The sequence below is a fragment of the Netta rufina genome (assembly GCF_964035555.1).
Source record: "Netta rufina genome assembly, chromosome: 6".
NCBI classification, from domain to species: Eukaryota; Metazoa; Chordata; class Aves; order Anseriformes; family Anatidae; genus Netta; species Netta rufina.
In genome coordinates, this window is record NC_140129.1 from 1,210,313 (window position 1) to 1,229,720 (window position 19,408).

At 39.7% G+C, this 19,408-nt stretch overlaps 2 protein-coding genes across 7 annotated transcripts; both read left to right on the forward strand.

Moving 5' to 3' along the window:
- Positions 1 to 7: 7 nt before the first annotated feature.
- On the forward strand, positions 8 to 9,579 carry PPIL3 (peptidylprolyl isomerase like 3). 5 transcript variants are annotated; one of them, XM_084289557.1, is made up of 8 exons: positions 20 to 43; positions 473 to 539; positions 884 to 931; positions 2,139 to 2,213; positions 3,730 to 3,823; positions 4,254 to 4,321; positions 4,777 to 4,895; positions 6,561 to 9,575. In XM_084289557.1, the coding sequence occupies exons 3-8, from the start codon at positions 929 to 931 to the stop codon at positions 6,685 to 6,687; spliced, it is 486 nt and encodes a 161-aa protein (XP_084145683.1). In that variant the 5' UTR covers positions 20 to 43; positions 473 to 539; positions 884 to 928; the 3' UTR covers positions 6,688 to 9,575. The 5 variants fall into 5 exon arrangements, with proteins under 5 accessions (XP_084145684.1, XP_084145683.1, XP_084145682.1 ...); XM_084289558.1 differs by lacking the exon at positions 473 to 539 and having other exon boundaries at positions 8 to 43; positions 6,561 to 9,576; XM_084289556.1 differs by lacking the exon at positions 20 to 43 and having other exon boundaries at positions 86 to 539.
- A 493-nt stretch (positions 9,580 to 10,072) lies between these two features.
- On the forward strand, positions 10,073 to 19,213 carry CLK1 (CDC like kinase 1). 2 transcript variants are annotated; one of them, XM_084289375.1, is made up of 13 exons: positions 10,073 to 10,232; positions 11,463 to 11,620; positions 11,815 to 12,055; positions 13,126 to 13,216; positions 13,651 to 13,717; positions 15,257 to 15,373; positions 16,214 to 16,380; positions 16,456 to 16,550; positions 16,636 to 16,765; positions 17,075 to 17,157; positions 17,686 to 17,765; positions 18,643 to 18,733; positions 18,829 to 19,213. In XM_084289375.1, the coding sequence occupies exons 2-13, from the start codon at positions 11,463 to 11,465 to the stop codon at positions 19,042 to 19,044; spliced, it is 1,536 nt and encodes a 511-aa protein (XP_084145501.1). In that variant the 5' UTR covers positions 10,073 to 10,232; the 3' UTR covers positions 19,045 to 19,213. The 2 variants fall into 2 exon arrangements, with proteins under 2 accessions (XP_084145501.1, XP_084145502.1); XM_084289376.1 differs by having other exon boundaries at positions 11,815 to 12,052.
- Positions 19,214 to 19,408: the final 195 nt, after the last annotated feature.

A 19,408-nucleotide genomic window follows, 5' to 3' on the forward strand; every position in this document is an offset into this window, starting at 1 on the left:
GCAGCCGGGGCAGGGATCAGCCTCTGCGCAGCGACGGTGTGAGGTGCGGGGCGGGAGGGGCCCGGGAGGCTGAGGCGAGGGACGGTGGGGGATCTGTGGAAGCACCCTAAGTCCGCGGGATCGGAGCGCGGCCGTGTGGGGTGTGGGTCAGGCGGGAGCCCAGGGTAGGGCCCTGAGGTGCTTCATCGGGCCCTGTGGGGGTCTCGGTCCCACTGCTCCGCAGCCGCTGGCCGTCCCCAGCGGCCATGGCGGCTGGCCCGGGCTCGCTGCGGGCGCCATGGTTACCTGAGACGGCCTGCCAAGGCAGGGAACTGGCCTCTTATTTGCGTGTGGGGGGGAGGTATGAAGGTAGAGGTTGGTATGTAAAAGTCTGATTTTCACACAGTTAATCCTTTATTCTTGTAATTCTGAATGGTTTATGTGGAAGTCGTTATTAAGTTAAAAAAAACTTGTATCCTGCACTTGGATGCAGGTGCCTGTCTTCTGGAGGCACTGACGTCTGGTGGTGGCTTTGAGATCATACTTCTATGTAGACACTGGTATGTGTTTTTTCTCTGTGAATTGCTGTTATTTATAAAACTGTAACCTTTAAAAAAGGTGTAAGTATTTAGTATAAACTCTTCTGAAGAAATGCTTTTTTTTTTTTTTTTTTTTTTTTGGCTTCCCCCACACACAGTTTCTCTAAGCTATTTTGTAGTTTCTGGTTCTTTATGTGCTGGGCAGTTGCATAATGCAAGTAAGACATTTATTCACAGAGTCACTTGAATATTACTTCAAAACTATGGTGAAAAAGCTCATAACCACACAAATGTTTCATAATCGGAAAGAACTGGGAAATGCTGGGGGAAAAATGAACAGAACAAATTTCATGTTTTCTTTGCAGGCAATTGCCATATACAAAATTACCTCAGCTTTTTGATGAGCAGACATGGTAAGAACAATAGCACATTGTATGTGTATTCATGTTTTCTGAAATGTTTGCTTCTTGGAAAGTGAATAGCAGCTCTGCACCTCAAAGGATTATGTATTTGTACTCTGATGCTGTGGAGAATCTCTAATGAAATTAGAGATCTTAGTTTTCCATCTAAGACTTCTACAAGATACAGTGAAAAGGGAAATGGGTTAATTTACAAATTTATCAGTCTAAAATATAATTAGACTTCTTCTCTAAGTTAGTAAATATTAATCCTAGTTTGGCTAATGCTTCATAATCCAGTTTGTTTCTTTTACCACAGAGGCATTGTGAAGTTGCAAGCTCATAGTCCTGCTTGAGTACATGTAACATTCTATACTTGCAAGCTTTTGAAAGCTTAACAAATCAGAAACTAGAGATAGGACTATTTGTCTTAAACTATATATATACACCTTTGTAATGTCTCCAAAGATACTGCAGACAACTATTTTCTCTACTTTGCTTTTATACTTCTGGAACAGTAGGCCAGTATCATCATGATGCTGATTTTTATTAGTTTTTCTGTACAGTTATTCCTAGCATAAAAAAAATAACAGTAATTGTTTTCACGTAGCTTAGCACTTTTTGTGGAAGCACTATGATATATATTGGGCCTATAGAGAGATACATTTGCCTTGGCAGCTGGGTAACTGTCACTTTAAATTTTATGAAGCCTACATATAAATTATTAAGAAAAGTGTGTGATTTTGTACAGTTATTTGTTTGTGAGGGTAGACTATGTATGGTGCCATTTAGAACTATCGCTCAAAAGGCTGTAATCAGGTAGTGCCCATCACTTGTTCCTCTGCTTGTAAACTAGTGAGGTATGTGTACCACAGTGTGGCCTCCCAAGTAGATGTTACCTCGATTCTTCAAATTGGCAGTGAAGTGACTGTGTAGGTCCAGTTCAGAGATGAATAACGTGTTTCTGGATTGCAACAGCATGAATCCGAGGTTCTGCATTTCCATGGCAAGCTTGATTTGTCCTGAAATTAAATGAAACCGGCATTCTCTGGTGATGGCAAAAGGTTTGTGACAGTAGCCTTGCCTATGGCCAAATATTGGAACAATGGTTATATGCAGTGGGAATTTGCTTATGCTCTCGATAGGACTGGAAAATGAAACCGAGTCTATTAGCTGTTAGCATTTCATTTCTGATTTAATTATTTTTGTGACTCTTGCTTAGGCTGTCACGCTGCATACTGATGTAGGAGATATTAAAATTGAATTGTTTTGTGAGCGAACACCGAAGACTTGTGAAGTAAGTCAAATAACAGGAATGAGACTGTCTAGTGTTGAAGCAAAGCATTAGAAATGGTGAAGACCACAGAGGAGGTGAAATGACTGTCCTAATTTATCTTTTAACATAATGGAATATTAGCATTTTTAAGCTGGTGTGGAACTTGTGCAGCGTATACTTGGGTGTTGTGTAATAGTGCCTAAAGCTTTGCTGCCTCTTTCTCACCAGATAGGTTTGGCTAAGGGTTGCTTGTCTCCAAGTTTTGATGTATCCCAAAATGTCCTTTGCCCTTTAGGTGAAACATGGGTTATGGCCTGGGATTCCCATATTTGCATTGGTTTGCCTGCACTCAGTCAGATTTGACTTTTCTTAAAAGTAAGAATCACTGGCTTAAATTGAAATCAGTTATTTTTCTCGGGGGGGGGGAAGAAGAGGATTGAAGCTATTGATTACAAAATTACAACACATTTGCAAAATAAAAATGTTGAATGAAAATGATATTTATGAACATGTTTCAGTCCTCATGCTTGTTCCTCAAGGCAGATGGCCTTGTGCTGTAAAGCTTTATTTAAAATCCTTTGTGTCTGTGACAGTGTCAAAGGAGCAACTTCAGCATAATTTGAGGATGACTGTTCTGTGGCAATACTCTGTGGGATTCACCTAATGATTATTCAACCCATCATAACCTTCTTCTATAGGAGACAAAGGAAATAGGAGCTCTAAACACAAACTGCAGTTTATTGAAAATAGATATTGTAAAATACTTTTCTTGTGTTTTTACAGCTGTTTCTCTTTTGGCAATAGATGCCACACAGGACTTTTTAATCCTTAGATACATGTAGTTTTAGCAGTCAGTATGTCAGAGTAACTTGTAAATTCATTTTTTTCCTTCATGTTGTAATTCTGTAGTTCTAATGTTTCTTTAAGCCAAGTTAAGTACTATATTAGTTTGAGGCTTTGAAATTTGATACCTCAGAGTCTTCCTGATCTCAGGTGAAAAACTTGCTTCTTTCATTCCCAACAGTCCATCTTTGAACTGAAGTGAAATTGTCTTTCTCTAAAGGCATTTTCCATGCAAACTAATTGCCAGTACTTATCAGTAAGGATAAAGGTATCCAAATTGTGTTTCATAAACTACATAAGGTGTAGAGATCCTTTCAAAGAAATGCATGTTCCTTCACCAAATGAAAGAAAATATTTATGAATCCCTCATCAGATCTGTCTCCTGGATCATGCTATCTGTGAACAGTTTCACCGTTGCCTTTTTTACTTCCATATAGCCTGCAGATAATTTTTATTGCAGTTGGTACTGTTTATAACGATGGCAAGCTCTTCAGAGGGAAGGAAGATGCCTGAGTGTTATTTATATTTTTTTAACAGTCAACAGTAGTCTGGGACAGTGGACAAATGACATTACATGGTCACAGTGCAAAGCAGAGGCAAAAGTTTTTAGTCTTGCCAATGCATTTTAGTAATACTTTAGTAACAGAGAACATTATTTCTGAATATTTTAATATGATTTGTTTCATTTCCTTAGAATTTCCTGGCTCTGTGTGCTAGTAATTACTACAATGGCTGCGTATTTCATCGGAATATAAAGGGCTTCATGGTTCAGACAGGGGATCCATTAGGTAAATTCTTCTGCCAATGTCTCTCTATAGTGACGCGCGGAAAAGACTCCACAACCATAGGGTTGTAAAGTAGGTATACTGGTATACCTACTTTACTGGAGTAGGTATATTCTCTGTTTTTTTTTTTGGCTGGAAGGCTACACTTCCTCTAAAGCATTTGGGAAAATGTCCCAGATGCTGTTAACTGTTTGGGAGACTGTCTGATTCAACTGTGTGTCTGTTTGCAGTCATACTGAATTTAATTGAGGATATGTCATTATTTTTACATAGAGTTCTGGCGCTTCTCAGTATCAAGCCATGAGATCATGATCCCTGGCTCAAACAAAATAGAGTCTGTCTGGGGTCTTTGTTGTAAAATTTTATAACGGTACATTATTCCTGCATTTCCCAGTCTGAAAATCATTAATATATTGTGGTTCTTCTTTGTCAGGCACTGGGAAAGGAGGTAACAGCATCTGGGGAAAGAAGTTTGAAGATGAATTCAGTGAATACCTAAAGGTATTTCTGTGCTCTCAATACGCAGTTATGTTTTCAGATAAATTCTTTACAGGTTGGAGGGTGATCAGTGTTGTGCTAGATTAAATTACCTGTTTTGTGATTGTGAAATAAAGTATAATCCCAGAGGGAAGGGATAGAACGCTTATTATTAAAATAGAAGCAGGCATTGTAATACTTAGCAAGTTAGATTTGAGGGTTATCATTGCTGCAAGCAATGAAGCAGCAATTTTTAACAAAATATTTTTCATGCACTGAAGGCAAAGGAATCATTTCTCAACGTAAAAGCAAATTTGAGGAGCTAGTTGTTATAATGTGGGTTGTGATAGAATGTGGTATTAACAAGAATGGATTTTAATAATGACATTGAGGAGAGCAATAAGTCACTGAGCACTTGGTACAGGTTGATGTCCTGCTTTCACGGGTGTTCATTCATGTTGATTTTTTTTTTCTTTCAGCACAGTGTCCGTGGGGTGGTTTCAATGGCAAACAACGGCCCAAATACCAATGGATCGCAGTTCTTCATCACTTACGGCAAGCAACCACACTTAGATATGAAGTACACTGTCTTTGGGAAGTGAGTGATCCAACCATTTGCCTCCTAGCCATAGAGTGTGATGGATCTGAATATTTCAGGGCACGTACAGTACAAATTTAGAAACTTTGGGTTCTAAAGCTCTTTAAAATATTCGATGTGTATATGTAAATGTATGCTCTTGCACTGTCATCAGAATTAGTTACCCTAAAATGCTGCTCCATTTTTAGTAGTAAGGAATGCAATTAAAATAGGCATATTAAAAATTATCTCAAGAATGGAGCTGGGTTGAGTTTTTTTGTTATTTATTGACTTTTAAGCTAGTTGTTCCTGCTTGCCATTTCATACTGTGCCCAAATGGGTGCATCCTAATTTTTAGTGAACTCAATAACTGGATACACAGTTGTAGGGTTTATTGACAAGCAAGAGTCTGATCTGGAATTCGGTATGTGGATGGGTGCAGTACTGACACTGTCATACTTTTATTTAGACGGAACTTCTGTTGAGCAGATAAAACTTGTGGAATCGGCAGTTCGTAAAATTAGATTAGGTTATTTAAGATTTATTATTATTTTAAAACATTATGTTAATAGAAGCTGCTGATAACATACCATCCCTAAAGCAAATGTTTAATTGTTGAGTCTTTCAAATGCTGCTTTTTCTTTCTCAAAATCATGGTAATATCTTTTCTTTTGTTTGTTGTTAAGAAGTCTGTAGCATGCAAGTGAATCTTGTTGAGAAAAAGCTGCTTTTTCAAAGACTTAAATATTCAAAAGAAACTGGTGAAAATTGAAAAATATTATTGCCTTCCACCTGCTTTGTTTATAGGCAGGTGGAAGGTATAGGCAGGTATAAGCATAGGTGTTCCTTTTGTTTCTGAGTTTGTTTAGTAGTGATTGAAAGGTTTTTTTGGACATCTTCCTTAGAAGAGAGTAGAGGCTCTGACAGGTTAACTTTGCCAGATTTTCTGTGGCAGTTTAAGATACTCCTGACCCAGCTGCAGAATCAGGAGAACAGAATATGTAGTCCATACTCCAGCCCACAATTCAGCATCCAAGATTCAAAGAGCTGATGAATGTGACAGTGAACTGAACTGTAAATGGTGTTTGTTTTCTGCAAAGTCTGTTACTGGGAAATAAATTTCCAAGACTTAACCAAAAGGTAAGAGGTTTATTAGAATAATCCCTCTCACCACGTCTTCAGCCCGACTGGGCATCTGAAAGCTTAAATGCAGTTGTGCCATTAGACTTGCACAGTTATTGGTTCTTTCCAATCTTGTCTTTGTGCTGGAAGCTTAGTAATTGTAATTGTACATTTGGAAGTTGACTTTCCAGCCATGGGATTTCAGTAATTCACAGTGAGGTTTGGTCTGGCTAGTATCTTGTCAGTCAGTTGACTGGTCAGTCCTGCCTGCAAGGAAGTGCAGCCAGGGTCTTTACAGAGGTGTGGTTGGTAGAAAATATGTTGTTGTCAGGTCAGTGGAAATGATTCATTCTTTTACCAGAACCTGTTATGGATGATTAACATTTCCTTTCAAAATAGGTTATATGCCATATATAAAGTTTTGGCTGCCTTATTTGTATAATTTGCTTGCAGAGTCCTTGTACTATGATACTTGGCTAACTGTGAAGTGTTTTGAGATACCTCCATTGTGAAAGTTCCGTCGTTATTAGAAGGAGATTCCTAGCAGTTCTGCTTTTCTTCCAGAGTTATTGATGGCTTGGAGTCCCTGGATGAGCTGGAAAAGCTGCCTGTGAATGAGAAAACCTACCGACCTCTTAATGATGTTCGCATTAAAGATATTACAATTCATGCCAACCCTTTTGCTGTGTAGCCACAAACAGTCTTGACACATTCTTTAGAGATTGGTCAGGTCAACTGCTGGGTGATTATGGTGGTTAGAGTGTCATTAAAAAGGGGACTTAACCTTGATCATACCTTTGGTCATTGAATGCAGGGTTTTCAGGTGCTGTGACATTGTCTGGGAGTTGTCATAGAGGAGTCTCGTGCTTCAGAAGACAGTTTTTCCAGAGTATATTCCTTGATTTTGACTTCTAAACTTTGCTTCTTGTACTTGTAAAACAAGAAAAGACTTTCAAAAATACATATATTTTTGCAAACCTTTGTTTTCTGCCTTGACTTTCACTGTGATAACTGTGTTGAAACAACAGGCTTTGCTACAATTTCATAGTGTCAGTTTTCTGAAACTTTCCCATGTAAATTCTAATGTTCCTTACTTTACAGTTTTTTAGAAAATTCACTAAGATATGTAATTTTTTCCTCTAGGTGAAAGCAGTGTTACAAATAGAGGAAACTTTTCTTTGCTAGTGGATTAAAGACAATGTTTAGAGGAGTTCTTGCTCTTGCACTGTCATGTTGGAATGGTAACCTCTTCAGTCTCTGTGGAAGGTAGATCATAAACAAATGCTTTAGCCTCTGGCACAATACTCTTGGAATGAAAGAGTGAGTGTTTGTGTCTTTATATAGCTGTTGTTTGAAACTAGGTAACCTTGGATTTACTATAGCTTGTTTTTCATCACTTCATTGCACAAACAGTAGAGGATAAACACAAAGAGTATTGACTGAAAGGTTATGGTCAGACTTCTAACCAAGAATATACTGATATACCCAAAATAATAAACGATATTATGGCTAAGATGATACTGAAGAACAAATAAGAGAGAGATGTTCTTTGGTCCTGTTTGAGACCAAATGTTGCTGGACTCAAATAAGAAAGTCTGCAAGAAGGTACAGAAATGTCTGAATATTGAGTGCACAGAAGGAAAAATAAAATACATATGTACAAATATGTATATTACTGATCCAATGCTCAGTTCACTTAGTATAGTAAGCATAAAATAAACTGACTTAAGCAGGTAAAAGTGCAATTTGAATGCAGAAAAGCAGTTCTCCACCTTGGGCATACTAGGCAAAGCAGTGTTCTATTCTTCCCTGAAAACCTCCTTGTTGTAGATTTAAAAAATGCATTTTGGCATCAGTTTGTTTTATAGAAGCAGGAAAAATCATTTTGTTTCCACAGAGGTCCATTTTCTGGCTATCATACAGAGAGGTGAGAGTATACATTTCCAATTCCAACTGTGTATGAGACACCCACAATGCCTGCATCCATCTCTTTGCCTTTTAAAATAAAGAGGTGAAATTATTTGCAAGAGAAAGGCAAAGGTATGCATGTACAGGCTTCTGAGGAGTTAACAATCAAAGGCTTAGTGTCCACCAGAGTAGATCAGTACCCTCTCTTTGGGACAAAATTTCTGTATGGATGAATGAATGAGGAATATATCCATTCCGTTGCATCTCTTAGTATTGTTCTGGAGTTCAGGTGTGTGTTTAAGGAAAAAAAAAAAAAAGAAGAAAAACATTTTAAAGTGCAAAAATGTTGTTAGCAGAAGTCTTAAGAGATTATGTGTCTCTTTGGTATGTGGTGTTGCTTAAAGCTCCTAGCCCTTGCTCCGGACTTCCTACATTTTACTCTACTACATCAGTCAGTCAGGTAAAGGATTTCATTATTTTAGCTCTGTGCTCTTCCTGTCTTTTTCATGTTACCAGCACATAACAGCAGCAAGTAGACAGAAGCAGGCAACTGCATGTTGGGCTGACACACTGCCACTACTATTATGCAGAAAGAAATGCATACTGAGAATTTGCCTACAGTGCAGAGGAACTATTAGTTATATTAGAGGAATTAGTTTCTCTAATTTAAAATGCTGACATCTAGCACTGAACTCAGTAGAATTTCAGGTCTGCTTTTTACCTCTACAAAAAGACTGATTTATAGAATGTATGAAATACAGGAACAGCAAGCAATTTGCTTTCTGCATGATACATACATTTAGATACTTCCTTTTTTATCTAAACTTGCATATTGAAAGGGGAGTGATCTCATGGGACAGATTTGCATCCTATTTTGAGTCATATTACACTTGTTTTCCTGTTCATGGTTCTGAACCTCTTCCATGGGAACTTGGAATACAACAGAAAAAATAACGGTGGGGTTGGTCCCATCCACTTCTGAGAGAAAGAGAGACACAAGAGTGGAAGTGTAATTTTTTTGGGCTGGTTGATGGGTACAGCAAATGTGCAGTTTAGTTCTTGCATACAGCTATAGGATTAGTTGGCGAAAATTAAAAAAATAAAAGCGAGGAGGGCCATCTATAAAGGCTTTGAAGTGTTTCAGAATGTTTAGTGCTTTCCAGAATAAAGGAATATCTGGGTTTAGAGAACTGATATGTATAGACTGTTGCAGCATTTCAGGACTCCTTTATCCTTAGGTGCTCTTTTCCCACATAAATGAGATGGCAGACAAGATGTTGGACAGCTGGGCTTTTGGAGAACTGAATTTCAGGTGTGGTGCTGGGTAGCTTTGCTAAGTTGGTGGCTGGTGGGTGGCGGAGCTTGTGCCATGAGAACAAGGTCAGCAGAACCCAGGGAGAGGTGGGCTGTCTGGTACAACTGCTTCCCTGTGCCCGCAGTGAGCAGGAAAGCAAGGATTCGTTTTGTGGGAGTCTTTTTTTTTTTTTTTTTTTTTTTTTTGTCCTGTGGGCAAAAATAAACATCTGTATGTTTATTTAAAGAGTTGTATTTATTTTGTTTTACAATGGGTATTTATGTTCCACCCAGCCTTGAAAACATGACTAAAAGCTAGTAAACGATTCCATGACACATCGAAAAAAAAAGTGGTGGCCAACTATTTTGAAATGTTTTTAATGCCAATCATTTAGAGACAACTCTAATTTGTTAGTCAACAGAGGTACTTTAAACTTGTGCTGCTTTAAAGCTGAGTATGTGCATTAACAATTTGTCTGGGCATGCAGAGGGGCAAAAAAATAATAAAAAAAAAAAAAAAAAAACAACACAACAGCAAATCAGGCTTTTATTGCCAAGGAGCAAAAATGATGACGTGTCCATGAAGAGTCACAAAAAGCAGCGTTCTGGTGGTCACTCTTAAATGGGGGTTAGCTTTATTTCTTTCATCGTCGCGTTACGCGATGCTGAAGAGCCCTTGGCAGGAGTCTAGGAGAAGGCTTTTACACTGGGGCTACTTTCAGAGCCAGAATTTTCCACCCGGTGTCCCGGAGGCTGCCGTGAAGCCGCCGCCAGCGGGGCCTTAGCAGCCCAGGGGGCGCGGGGCTACTGAGGGGGCGCTGCCGCCGGGCCGGGCCCGCCCCGCCGTGTGACGGGGCCGCGCTCCAGAAGGTTCCTTGGCAACGCCATTTTGTGGCGAGCTGCGGCGCGGCGGCGGTCCCCTGGTGGCGGTTCGTGGCGGCTTGGAGAAGGGCGGCGGGTACCCCGAGCAGCACAGCGAGGACCCCGAGCAGCACAGCGGGTACCCCGAGCACGGCTGCACCCCGAACTGCTGAGGTGGGTTGGGCAGGCAGGGCGCAGCACTACAGTGCAGGGGAGGGGGGAGCTGAAGGACAGGGGCGGGCTGCGGGATGAGACGGGACAGGGCGCGACGCCACCGCAGCTGCCTAGAGGTTGGGGATGGCCCGGTGGACGCCGCCGCGGTGCGGGGATGGGGTGGCCTCCTGCCGGGATAAGGGGCAGCCCCTGGCCGCTCGGTTCGGCTCGGCCCCGCTGACTCGGGTGGGCGCTGAGCCCCCGCCTCCCCGCGGCCGCCATGTTGTCTGCCTGCGTCTAGTGCCGTGCCCCGACAAAATGGCCGCGGCCGTCGCTCTTAGGGGGCACTTCGCGGGGCCGAGCGGAGCCCACAGCCTCGTCCTTGGACAGGGACCCCGGGGGCGATGGCAGCCGCCGAGTGCCCTGCGGCAGGCACCTCTTGTCTCCTGGGGGCGCCGAGCTGGCCGGGGGCGCCGGCAGGGGTCAGCGTCCTGCTGCGGTACCCTGCCGCGTTTGCCCGAGCTGCGTCTGGCGAGACGTGACCCATTTACGATCGGATAATGAAGGAAAAGTACTAAGAGACTTTGCTTTTTTTAGAAAGCCAGTAATTAAATACTTAATAGATCCATGAGTTTTACCGCCACTTCGAGTTAGCACTGGAAATACTCCGGGAATCTACAGGAAAGCGTGGTAGAAGTTCATGACAGATTTTCTGAAATCTGTATAAAGCACAGTGGGCAGTATTTCACACAGAATGGCCCAGACTGAAAGGGACCTCACAAGATCTTATAGTCCAACTCCCCTGCCAAGCAGGATCACCTAGAGCACGTTGTGCATGGTGGCATCTACGCAGGTTCTGAGTATCTCCAAAGGAGACTCCCCAACCTCTCTGGGCAGCCTGTTCCAGTGCTTTTTATGCGTTTTTAAGTACACATATGATTTATGTTTTCCCACCATTTATTATAAACAAGGGTGCTTGAGCAGCTTTGCAGAGGTAACATTCTCAGTGTGTGTTTAGTACCTTTTTTACACAGTGCTTTTGCTTTTAAGAGGTAGCTTATTTTATTGGGTTTTATTCACTTACCAAAACAGTCATTTTGAAATGAATTGAATTTTAAAACGGTGTGGAGAAAGGAGGGAAAAAATCAAAGTTGGGTAGTTGAGGAAAAATTGTCATTATACTTTCAGTTTGATACTAATGGCTTGTCTATGGAAGCTGTTTCAAAGAGCAAAATACTTTTTCTGTTACAGATGCGGCATTCCAGGCGAACTAATTATCCTGACTGGGATGAAAAAGAAAGTTGGGATCGCAAAAGATGTGACAGTAGTCATAAGAGGAAGAGGAGATCATTTAGTGGTACACAGGAGAACAAGCACTTCAAGCATGATCTTTCTAAACTTACTGATAGGTAAATAATGTTATGATTTCTGATACAAATAGGGACGTGCTTTAAGATTTTACTATTCTGATCTGGTCATCTGATAACATACTCATTTTTTGAGTTGGAGATCTTTCAAGATAGGTGTCTTACACCCTACAACAAAGAGCTGTCAGAGATACTGGAAGTTACTTAATTAGGTTTACTTAATCTTTTGTTTGTAGTAACTGTTCAGAATCCAGATCCATAAATGAGAGAGACCATCATGAACGACGCTATGTTGAAGAATACAGAAACGAGTACAACCCAGGATATGATAATGGACATCATCACAGAGACCATGAAAGTGGTTATCACAACCATAGTAGCAAATCATCAGGATATAGTGGGAGGAGTAGTTACAAAAGGAAATACAAGACACATCACAGTGCCTGTCATCATCATCATCATCATCATTCACAGGTGGTATGACCAATTTTAATTTAGGATTTTGTATTTTAGGAAAATAATCTCTCATCTGGGCAGTAGTAATTGAGGGGGTTTGGGGAAGTCTGTCAGTAATATTTACAGATTAGTTCTTTTGTTTATATTAATAGGTTTTTTTTGCTATTTTTTTTCTCTTTAGTGAGAACATACAGTTTGTAGGTATGCTTGTGATACCACAGAACATAGTCTTGCTATTTGTTTGTTAGATATATTTGAGCCGATTAATGAGTAAAAACGATCAATTGGAGTACTTAAAATACAGGCATTGCTTTCATGCCTTTAAAACTTAAAATTATGTCAACTATTTATTTCATCCCTACCCAAAAATCCAAATACAAACTTTCAAACTTGCTTTTGAATAAGTATCACTGAAATCAAGCAAGGATGTCAGATTTTTGCACTTTTTTTGGTATTGATTAAGATGTTTTAGGTCTTGGTAAAAGTCTGTAGAATCAGATAACTACGAAAACTGTCCTGTAGCAGGGTAGTTTTTCTGAACTTCGTCATATATTTAACTGTTAAAAAAGCTGAAGATAGGATTTGTAGTTAATATCTTCAGCTGAGGCAGACGAAAGTAAATATATATGTTATTTTTGTGATTAAAAAGAACAAACTCAAAACTATTATTAAATATTTAGACCAGTGATTTCAACTTATTTAAGACGGGTATTCTAGTTAGCCCACAGGGGTAATTTATATAAGATAACAATTAAATCTTTTTGCTATAAGAAGTGAGGGCACTGAAATCCTAAAGCAAACTTCAGTGAACCAGTCTTTTAAAAGAAAAAAAATTGTGTTGTAATTTTTTGTTGCCTTGCCACTTTGAGTATCTTATCTGAAAATCTGTTCCTTGCCATGTTTTTCTCCTGTAACATAAACTATATGCCCTGTGAATTTCTGGGGACTGAATTTGAAATTGCTCCTGCCAACCGTTTGTGGCCTGGCGTGTATCTGAATGCCTGAATATCTCCCTGCTGAATGAATTTCGTATTCTGACCTGAATTGACTCGGGTTTATTGATTGGCTGGACGATCTTGGTGCCGTTCCAGAAGAGTCATCGAAGGAAAAGATCCAGGAGTGTAGAGGATGATGAGGAGGGTCACCTGATCTGTCAGAGTGGAGACGTACTAAGTGCAAGATGTATAGAATATTTTTCAAAACTTATTAACTTTTCAGATAGAGTAATTTCTTTTAGCATAAGATGTGAGGGGGCTTTGGAAGTCTTTTCTTTCTGTCTTTTTTTGTTTTGTTCGGGGGGGGGTGGAGGGGGATTGTTACTCTTTTTCGGTAGAACTTAAATGCATTTCTTGTTTCTTTTTCCCCTTTTTCCCCCCAAAATAGTAAATGAAGTTAATGAATGTTCTAGAATGAGATACCTGTAAATGTGCCTTGATGAGAGATGTCCAGTAACATCTCTCAAACTAGATGTTTACATTTTTAAAGAAGCACAGTCTAGAATAATCTTCAGTGATAGTTTTTATTTTTGGTTTTGTTTGTTTTATTTTTGTTTGCTTGTTTTTTTAATGACTGAGTAACTTCACAGCTTCTGTGATTGACAGTCCTTTTCTTTTTAGATGAGATTGTTGCTACTTTGGGTGAAGGTGCTTTTGGAAAAGTAGTGGAATGTATTGATCACAAAGCGTAAGTCTTTTTTAATAAATACCTGTAATTTTTCTTACTGATACTATCACAGCATGAATATCATGAGGTGCTTTCAAATTGATTCTGTTGAGTTTACCTTTACTTTCTCATGTATTGCTCTGTATTTTGTTACATTTTGACATAACAATAGGTGTTTTTTTTTATTTTTAAGTGGCATCAACAGGGGAATTCTGAACACTTCATGGTTGGAATTAGAGATCAAACTGTTCTAGTTGTTAACTCAGCTTTCCCATTGGGGAAGGTTTCTTGCATGTTCCTTGAAATGTATATGGTACGGTGTTAGAAAAAATTTATTGTGTACCTTGAGGCAAAGTAAGCACACATTTGTGCTTAAATATGAAAAGATAAAAGTGAACAGTGTATTGGACAGAGGACCACTGCGGTAAGCAGTTCCACAGATACCTGTCTGTGACGATGTGTCATGAGTCTTCATATATACTCGCACCAGCCCCAGTCCTTTGAGCTTAGGCATGGGGAGTCTTAGCCTGGCATTTGGGTCATCTCTCAGTGCCAGTTCTGCTCACCAAGGGGAGCCTTGAGTAATTGGCATTTCGCAGTTGCTACAATGTAATGTTGCGACTGTTTCTTATCAGCAAGGGAAACCTCACTCACTTACATTAAGTCACTTGGTCCCTGGCATTTTTGCTTCCAGCCAGTTTAACCCATTCTGCAGTTAGGCCTTTTTGCCGGATCATTTCCTGCAGAAAAGTTGCAATTACAGTTTCCTTTTTAGTGGCCAGGTAGCATTCCTGTTGCTGTTCCAAATGTATGTTAGCACATCGTGGCAGAAAGAGCACCTTGACTTAATGGTAAGGCAGGACTGGTGGAGGTGCCATTGGGTGCATGTTCAGCCTGAGAACTTGTCCCTGGCAGAGGGTAAGGGGCTGACTGGCAGGTGGCCTAGACCTAGTTGTGTGAAGGTGAGTCCCAGGCTCTGCACCTCCCTGCTGCTGTTGAGTAGGGAGGAGGCCTGTGATACTTTGTGGCATACGTTCAAATATCATCTGCAGTGATGCAGTGCTGTTTGGGTTCTATTATAAATCAATAATACGGGTTTTTTTGATGGCAGTTTTTCTCTGTAAAATAGTATGAAACTAGGTTGGTTGTCTTCTAGTTAGTGTAGAAGGCATTTGATAGTTCAATTTTTGTTTCTTAACTGAAGAAAGTCTGTCAGTTTTGACAGTTGTGTTGGGCTGCAAGAGGTAGAAGTTCCTGCAATAGCAGCCCAGCATACGTAAACACATGATATATTGTAAATCAGTAATTTAATCTTTAAGAATACCACCAATGTACAAAGTATCAAGTAAGTTTAAAAAATGAATAGTTGATGAGAGACCAAGTTTCAGTTGTGCTTTTGTGTATGATTTTTTTTAATTGAAAGTCAGTATGTACTTAAAATCATCTTGATAAGGTTCAGCGATTAATTTTGTTATTAAACAATGTATTTGATGATAATTACTGAATACTCTTAGTTGAAACTACTCATTGTTCTAATGACTGTTAAAACGTGTATTTCAGGGGAGGTAGACATGTAGCTGTGAAAATAGTGAAAAATGTTGATCGGTACTCCGAAGCAGCACGTTCAGAAATACAAGTACTGGAACATTTAAATGCATCAGATCCCAGCAATACATAGTAAGTGTACAAAAAAGACTGTATGTTACCTTGGCTTTAAAAATACTCTATAGCATGTGTGTTTTAGAAAAAAAAATCAAAACACGACAAAAACCGTAACTTCAGTACTGCAAACTCAAAATTACTACATAATAGCTTTGAGTATTTTTTTTCCTAAATCATACCAGGTTTCTTCCTTTGTGTCTCAGAGAGCTTGAGGGCCCTTGCTGTTCCTTTTAAAGGCTGGTCTAATTCTTGCATGTGTGTGTACAGCTGTACACCAGCCCCTCTGGGGGTGCGAGCTTTCGTGCAGCACAGGGCTGCCAAGCCTTGACAGGCACTAGCTGTTAGTTCTGGATTGGATTAAATTTTCACATGATCTTCTTCAGACCTGTGAGACTGATTTAGGAGTCTGCTGTAGTGAGAGCAGTTGTACTAATGCGTGAGCAGATTTATCACAAGTTGAAGTACTACCTCCCTTATAATGTTCTTCTTGTGTGGGTTAGAAGAGCTTAATCAGTTCTCCCAGGGCTGCTTTTTAAGTGTCACCGGAAGGGGTCTCAGTGCTTCCAGCAAGTTTTTTGTTGTTGGCATTGTCCTCCTGTTCCTAATTTCTCAGTTCAGGAAAGGTTTTGTATTCTGATTTTTTGTAGTCTGAGTTGACTGGAGCATCTCACCTGGAACCAACATTTGTTAGGGCTTTTGATTGTTTTGAAGCTTTGCATCTTGAAGTAGGTTAGCGTACACGCAAGGGAATGTTGAGCCTCTAAAAGGCTATAGTCGACGATGTCATATGATGTATACATGTCAGCATTATGTAACTTAAGTGTTGAAATTCATATGGTTTCCTGCTTTCTGCAGTCGCTGTGTCCAGATGTTGGAATGGTTTGAGCACCATGGACATGTCTGCATTGTTTTTGAGCTACTGGGACTCAGTACCTATGACTTCATTAAGGAAAATGGGTTTTTGCCATTTAGACTGGACCACATTAGACAGATGGCATATCAGATATGCAAATCTGTGAACTGTAAGTGTATTTCTTTTTTTATTACTCATTAAACTTTCTTCACAGAATTTGCTAACAATGATATTTATCTTGCAGTTTTGCATTTGAACAAACTGACACACACAGATCTCAAACCAGAAAATATTTTATTTGTGAAGTCTGATTATACAGAAGAGTATAACCCCAAACTGGTAAGTTGCTGTCATCTTCCCTATCCCACCCTCAGCCTTTTGGGCTTATTTTGTCACTTGAATCCCATTGTCTGTTTGATTTCAGAAACGTGATGAGCGTACACTGAAAAATCCAGACATCAAAGTTGTGGACTTTGGCAGTGCAACATATGATGATGAGCATCACAGTACTTTGGTGTCTACAAGACATTACAGAGCTCCTGAAGTTATTCTAGGTCAGTAGAAGTCTTTTTAGTGCAAGAGGAACTGTCTGCTTTTTAATCCAGTGCTGATAATTTTAAGCACTAACCACATACAGGAAAACGGATTTAAAAAAAATGTCTTGTTTATAAATATGCCTGGTTAGGCAGGCAGAGTACTGCCTATTTTCATAGTGGAAATGAGTTTTGTGCAGTCTGTCATGTTGATAAGATTTCATCTGCAGGATTTTAGTAAGTGGAATTGTGCTCCAGAAATACAGCTTGCTCAAGCTGTTGAGCTGTTTGTAGTACAGTATAAAAATGAGCTTCTGATTTTTTTCACAGCACTGGGATGGGCACAGCCATGTGATGTTTGGAGCATTGGATGTATCCTCATAGAATACTACCTGGGATTCACTGTATTTCCGGTAGGTAGTTGAACCTCAAAGAGATGCAGCACAACTTGGTAAATACCTTTAGATGATTGAGTGGAATTGGGGGGGGAGGAGGGGTGCAAGATACTGTGCTGTACTGGTCTGCGCTGCCAAGTTGAGAAGAGGAGCTTTCTTGGAAGAGGCTACAGGTTACATACAGTAAGCGGTGTAGACAGCTTGATGAAAGGAGATCCCACTCTACTGCAACTAACAAGGTTTCTTCTCAGAGGCATCCGGTATTACTCAAGCATGCAAAGCACTTGTTCTGACAGCAGTGCTGGAAGGTGAAATTTATGAACCAAAAAAAAGGAAAAGCAGGGTAAAAGATGAAAACAACAACAAAAAAGTACATTGTAAGTCAATTCAGGTAGCAGATAACTACAGGCTCTCTTTATTACTTAATCTGCAATTGATTATTGCTTGCATGGTATATAGTCCAAAGTTGAAGGACCGTTGGTTTGTGCTTCATGGTAACTTCCTCTAACAATGAAGGTGAACATGTTGTTGTTCGTTTTCTTCCAGACCCATGACAGCAAAGAGCACCTGGCAATGATGGAGAGAATACTGGGGCCTTTGCCTAGTCACATGATACAGAAAACCAGGTAAGTACATTTTACCTTTACAACTTCATTTTTAAATTAAAATAGAAGTTTGGTTTAACAGCAAATCGTAAGGGAAAAGACAAGAGACAGGACAAAAGGTAAAAGATACAAAAAAGGAAAAGGGGGGAGAAAAAGGAAAAGACAGACAATGGAAAAGAAAAAAGGTAAAAGGAAATAAAAGGGAAAAGAAAAGACAGATAAGGTGAAAAATACAAAAAAGGAAAAGAAAAGGAAAAAGGGAAAGGCAAGGGACAAGAGAGACAGACAGGACAGGGGACAAGACAGATGGACAGACAGGCAGACTGGGTAAGAGAGGGGACCAGACAGGACAGTAGAAAAGGAAAATAGAAGTCATCCAAGGAAAAAGGAAGAAGATGAGGGAAAAGAGAAGAAAAGCAAAAGGGAAAAACAAGTGTGAAAAAGAAAGGATGAGGGAAATGACAAAACACAGACAAGTAAAGGGACAAGAACGAAAAAAGAGATGAGAAAGTGAAAAGAAAGAAATAATAAGACCAGGGAAAAGAAAAGGGAGAAGACAAGGGAGACAAGAGAAAAGGGGAAAGACAAAAAAAAAGACAAGTCAGATGAGGGAAAAGAAAAAGATGAGGGAAAAGACATGACAAGACAAGGAACAAGACATAAAAGGTAAAGGGTAAGAAAAAGGAATAGGAAGGAATGAGAGAAAAGAAAAAGGGGAAAAGACAAGGGAAAAAAGGAAAATAAAAAGACAAGAGAAGGGCAAACCGATGAACTTGTGTTTAAAATGTGGAGCATTCTCATGTAGATGTTTTCCATTGTGAGTAACGTGCTGATAAACATATCTGGGAGGGGGCAAAACAGAATTTTTGAGTAACAAATCATGGTTTGTTTGTTCAAGGAAACGCAAATATTTCCATCGTGACCAGCTGGATTGGGACGAACACAGTTCTGCTGGTAGATACGTCTCTAGACGTTGTAAGCCACTGAAGGTAAAATGACAGAAGGAAAAATACTTTAGGAGAGGGGAGCTGTAAATATGAGATTATTTTTTTTTAAATACGTTTTTTGTGTTCTATTCATGAAGGAATTCATGACATGCCAGGATTCTGACCATGAGAACCTCTTTGACCTCATACAAAAAATGTTGGAGTATGACCCAGCCAAACGCATTACTCTTGAAGAAGCACTAAAGCATCCTTTTTTCTTCCCCTTGAAACAAGAAAAAATAGCGCTGTCTCCTGTAGCTGAGCATGCTGATACAGATGGTATCAGTCCACCAAAGAAACATAAAAGATTTTAAATATTTACTGTGTACAGTTATTTCATAAATGCCCTATTTGTATTAATGCCTCTCTTTGGATACTTAAGTTTAACTTAGCTGCTGAGATAAAAGTTATTTAAGAAAAAGCTGCTGATGAACCTGATTGTGTTTCCTTAACAAATAAAATCTCAATACATTTTTACATCAATACATGGAAAGAGCACCATCCATCTTATGAAATAGACTTCTCCTACAAAGGAAAAACAATATTACTGGTCTTTATTGAACTGTCCCTGGAATCATAAAACATGTAGGGAGGTGGGACAGTTAAAATCATTTCACTGTTTTGTGTAACTGATGTTTTTGGGGGGTGGGAGGGCTAAGAACAGACACAACCCTCTGC

What these genes read in the sequence shown, in the direction of transcription:
- PPIL3 (XM_084289558.1), top strand. An exon ending in TCAGACAGGGGATCCATTAG is followed by an intron (nt 3,824 to 4,253) that starts GTAAATTCTTCT and finishes CTTCTTTGTCAG; the next exon opens with GCACTGGGAAAGGAGGTAAC. An exon ending in AATTCAGTGAATACCTAAAG is followed by an intron (nt 4,322 to 4,776) that starts GTATTTCTGTGC and finishes TTTTTCTTTCAG; the next exon opens with CACAGTGTCCGTGGGGTGGT.
- CLK1 (XM_084289375.1), top strand. Translation starts at nt 11,463, where the DNA reads ATGCGGCATTCCAGGCGAACTAATTATCCTGACTGGGATGAAAAAGAA. An exon ending in GAATGTATTGATCACAAAGC is followed by an intron (nt 13,718 to 15,256) that starts GTAAGTCTTTTT and finishes CGTGTATTTCAG; the next exon opens with GGGAGGTAGACATGTAGCTG. An exon ending in CACATGATACAGAAAACCAG is followed by an intron (nt 17,766 to 18,642) that starts GTAAGTACATTT and finishes TGTTTGTTCAAG; the next exon opens with GAAACGCAAATATTTCCATC.